Source organism: Triticum urartu, chromosome 3A (genome assembly GCF_056163025.1).
Source record: "Triticum urartu cultivar PI428250 chromosome 3A, HENAU_Tu73, whole genome shotgun sequence".
Classification (NCBI taxonomy): Eukaryota; Viridiplantae; Streptophyta; class Magnoliopsida; order Poales; family Poaceae; genus Triticum; species Triticum urartu.
In genome coordinates, this window is record NC_141875.1 from 393,451,621 (window position 1) to 393,456,672 (window position 5,052).

General features: G+C 47.9%; 1 protein-coding gene across 1 annotated transcript; it reads left to right on the top strand.

Moving 5' to 3' along the window:
- Positions 1 to 2,362: 2,362 nt before the first annotated feature.
- Positions 2,363 to 3,469, top strand: LOC147979814 (uncharacterized). Its single transcript, XM_087515357.1, has 4 exons — positions 2,363 to 2,446; positions 2,529 to 2,671; positions 2,754 to 3,153; positions 3,443 to 3,469. The coding sequence occupies exons 1-4, from the start codon at positions 2,363 to 2,365 to the stop codon at positions 3,467 to 3,469; spliced, it is 654 nt and encodes a 217-aa protein (XP_087371483.1).
- The last annotated feature ends 1,583 nt before the right edge of the window (positions 3,470 to 5,052 follow it).

The following is a 5,052-nucleotide window of genomic DNA, read 5'->3' on the forward strand; positions in this document are numbered from 1 at the left end:
GCAAGTCTCTTCGAATTATCAGTTTGGTTTGCCCTACTAGATTGATCTTTCTTGCAATGGGAGAAGTGCTTAGCTTTGGGTTCAATCTTGCGGTGCTCGATCCCAGTGACATAAAGGGAAACGTCACGTATTGTATTGTTGCCATCGAGGATAAAAAGATGGGGTTTATATCATATTGCATGAGTTTATCCCTCTACATCATGTCATCTTGCTTAAGGCGTTACTCTGTTCTTATGAACTTAATACTCTAGATGCATGCTGGATAGCGGTCGATGTGTGGAGTAATAGTAGTAGATGCAGGCAGGAGTCAGTCTACTTGTCACGGACGTGATGCATATATACATGATCATACATAGATATTCTCATAATTATTAGCTTTTCTATCAATTGCTCGACAGTAATTTGTTCACCCACCGTAATGCTTATGCTATCTTGATAGAAGCCACTAGTGAAACCTATGGCCCCCGGGTCTATTTTCCATCATACAATTTTCCAATCTAGTTTATTTTGCAATCTTTACTTTCAATCTATATCATAAAAATACCAAAAATACTTATCTTATTATTATCATCTCTATCAGATCTCACTCTTGCAAGTGGCCGTGAAGGGATTGACAACCCCTTTATCGCGTTGGTTGCGAGGTTCTTATTTGTTTGTGGTCTCCTACTGGATTGATACCTTGGTTCTCAAAAACTGAGGGAAATACTTACGCTGCTTTACTGCACCACCCTTTCCTCTTCAAGGGAAAACCAATGCAGTGCTCAAGAGGTAGCAACCGGCGCCTTGGATGATTTGGCATGACCGTCTATCGCTTGCGTCCATTGCCTCCATTGGTGCTTGTGGCTTCTGGTCACTTGATCTTGGATTGGAGTGAGCAGTGTTGCGCAAAGACTAGGAATAGATGGATTGGAGTGGTGGGGTGCCTTTAAATGAGAATCCAAACTCTGTTGCATTCACATCGTGCTGGCTCTATTATATGAGGATGCATCATTGACCATTCAACGTCTCGGGAACCGCTACCCTCTCCCTCCTTGGCAATGACATTCAAGCACCTATGGAGGCGACTGCCGCTTGCGTCTATCGCGTGTCAGGAGACGTTCGCGTCGACGACGAGGTGCCCATGGCGACTTCATAAATTTCAAGATGATAGTACTAGTATACTCAATATTGTGCATTGCGACCAAGGCGGAGAGGAAAACGAGAGAACTATGTATTTATTTACGGTGTAGATTCACTCATTTTCTCCATATGTACTCCGTCTCGGTGTAGTCTAGTCACTCGTTGAAATCTCTAGAAAGGCAAATACTCCTTTCCGGTTTATAGGCCTATACTAGCAAGTACTACAATAGTGGGCTCACATAGCAATTTGGTCTCATGCAAGAGCCTAGCTATATGCGTGCTCCAAGGTTTGCAACTGCCACGTTCGAGTTGTGCTTGGCTCTTCGCCTCTTCAAGAAGACGAACAATGATGTTGCTACTACTTCTATAGTATCGAATCCATTGATGCATGTCCGTCCACCGCGTGCGGGAGGGATAGCTTGTTGTATACTCTATATTTGCTGCAACCTCTAACATTTACCCCAACACAAATTAAAATATATATTCTCGACTTGACCAGATGAGCGTGCAAACTACAATCACCATGATGACAAGTAGGGCCAGAAGATTATTTTAATAAAAAAAGCATGGAGCCGACCCCAATGATTTTAATCTTACATGCATGGTACACGCAATCCTAGACTACTCTACACATGAAACTGCCACATGAGCGTCCGGGCTGCGCTTGGCTCTTCGCCTCTTCGGGACATCGAACAATGATGGAGTACTACTGCAGGAGGAGTACTATAGTATGCTTCTGGCCATCTGACACCGGTTGAATTACTGCATGTCCACCGCGTGCGGGAGGGAGAGCGTGTAGCGAACGAAAGCTTCTCCTAGTCCTACCAGCCACCACGCTCATGGGCGAGGGAGGGACGCAGCTTCATTGACTTACTGCTCCTGCCTTTGTGTGTATGACAAGTGGGCCCAACAGGTGGGTGGCCCACCTGTCATGCAGCCAAAGGCAGGTGCGCGAGGGAGAGGGCATTGTAGTAATTCCAACTTCTCGGTCTTGTACGAGTTCACGCGACACATCAAAGCACTGCACTCGATATATTTTAATAATTTGCATTTACCGATGCATTAATTACAACGCATGCATGCATGTCGTGACTCTCCTTTTGATACTTGCATGTGTTGATTTAATGCACCTTGAAGTAGTATGAATATGTGATGGCAAAGCTTTGTAATGCCCCGGCCCTAATAAAGCGAGAAATGGTTGTGCACAAGGAGGGCGAGATCATGCAGACGGAAAAGGACGGCGATGGAGCTCTCTATGGTCTCGATGGACCTCACCTTGCTCCACTGCCCCTTGTGCCTCCGCCCCTTGAAGCCTCTAGTGTATGAGGTTAGAATACACCTCGTCCGTTCGGCTGATCGAGCAAGGTGCAGGTTTCTTGATTGATGTGTTGTTTGATTGATTTGTGCAGTGTAAGGGAGGGCACCTGGCCTACGCGGACTGCCGCGTCGAGCGCCCCGGGAACCAGCGGCAGTGCCAGAAGTGCGAGCATGGCGGTGGCTTCGATGTGCGGAACACGGCGATGGGTACCGTCCTCTCCTCGGTGAGGGTGGAGTACCCACAAGCTCGCCGATCACCAGAGCGTGTGTCCGCTCGCGCCATGCAAATGCCCCGTGCCCATCTACGGCTATGAAAGCCTGCCGCTGGCGCTCTCCCACCACATCAGCACCGTGCATCCCATGCCCGTGCACAGGATCCAGCACGGCAAGGTGCTCCAGCTGCAAGTGCCACTGTCGGAGCCACGGCTCTTGCTGTTCGCGGAGGAGGACGGCCGTGCGTTTTTCTTGGTCGGCGGCGTGCTCGACATCGGCACGCCTATCGATGTGTCGGTCGTATGCATCAGAGCGGGGTCGTCCCAACTACCGCACTACATGGCCAAGCTGTGGGCGAACGGCCCACCGGGGGAGCCCAAAGGCAGGGCGGACACCGTCAAGGTGGAAATGGAGGTGACAAGCAGCAAGGATCCCGGCGACGTCGCCATGCACGAGCTGACCTTTTTCACAGTTCCGCTCAAGCTGCTGGCCCGGGCTAAGCTGGTGTCCCTCCACATTCAGATTGACAAGCTCACGTCCTAAATGATTCTATAGTGCCTTCTGTTTATCTTAGTAATATGTTAATATAGGGGTTAGTTCGGTCTACTTTAGCTTAAGAGATGGTGGGCTTTGGTGGTGACGCAGTAATTACTTCGACATCGGATCAGCAGTTAAAGTAATTTTCAAGAGTCGAACGGATATTTTCTGTCTATTGGATATAAATATCCTTTGGGTAAGAAGTATAACAGCTTATAATAAGTAAGTATAATGGCTTATATGCTTGTTTGTTCAGGAAGTGTTGCATACTTGTGCGAGTTGATGCAACACATCAAAGTAGTACTAGTACTAGTACTACTCCCTGCGATCCTAATTTCTCTGCGCATAAGGCTGGTCATAGTGGGAGTAACATAGGTGATAACATCACACTTATCTAGACAAAATAGATGATGTGGCATGTAATTAATGAAGAAAGAGAGGCATGTGGTAACATAACTAATTACTGTAACATCACCCATATCAAAAAAAGATGAGTCTACAACCTATTAAATGGAGTGATGCATGACACAACACATACTGTATGTTACTACCCACTGTGGAGGTTGTAAAATAGACTAGTATGATGGGAAACGTAGTAATTTCAAAAAATTCCTACGCACACGCAAGATCATGGTGATGCATAGCAACGAGAGGGGAGAGTGTGATCTATGTACCCTTGTAGACCGATAGCGGAAGTGTTAGCACAACGCGGTTGATGTAGTCGTATGTCTTCACGGCCCGACCGATCAAGCACCGAAACTACGGCACCTCCGAGTTTTAGCACACGTTCAGCTCGATGACGATCCCCGGACTCCGATCCAGCAAAGTGTCGGGGAAGAGTTCCGTCAGCATGACGGCATGGTGACGATCTTGATGTTCTACCGTCGCAGGGCTTCGCCTAAGCACCGCTACAATATTATCGAGGATTATGGTGGAAGGGGGCACCGCACATGGCTAAGAATATGATCACATGGATCAACTTGTGTGTCTATGGGGTGCCCCCTACCCCCGTATATAAAGGAGTGGAGGAGGGGAGGGCCGGCCCTCTCTATGGCGCGCCCTAGGGGAGTCCTACTCCCACCGGGAGTAGGATTCCCCCTTTCCTAGTCCAACTAGGAGTCCTTCCATGTAGTAGGAGGAGGAAACAAGGAAGGGGCGCAGCCCCTCCCCCCTAGTCCAATTCGGACTAGGCCTTGGGGGGGCACGCGGCCTGCCCTAGGCAGCCCCTCTCTCTTTCCCGTATGGCCCAATAAGGCCCAAAACTTCTCCCAGCGAATTCCCGTAACTCTTCGGTACTCCGAAATACCCGAACCACTCGGAACCTTTCCGATGTACGAATATAGTCGTCCAATATATAGATCTTTACGTCTCGACCATTTCGAGACTCCTTGTCATGTCTCCGATCTCATCCGGGACTCCAAACTCCTTCGGTACATCAAAACTCATAAACTCATAATATAACTGTCATTGAAACCTTAAGCGTGCGGACCCTACGGGTTCGAGAACAATGTAGACATAACCAATAGTGGAACCTGGATGCTCATATTGGCTCCCACATATTCTATGAAGATCTTTATCGGTCAGACCGCATAACAACATACGTTGTTCCCTTTGTCATCGGTATGTTACTTGCCCGAGATTCGATCGTCGGTATATTAATACCTAGTTCAATCTCGTTACCGGCAAGTCTCTTTACTCGTTCTGTAATACATCGTCTCACAACTAACTCATTAGTTGCAATGCTTGCAAGGCTTATGTGATGTGCATTACCGAGAGGGCCCAGAGATACCTCTCCGACAATCGGAGTGACAAATCCTAATCTCGAAATACGCCAACCCAACATGTACCTTTGGAGACACCTGTAGA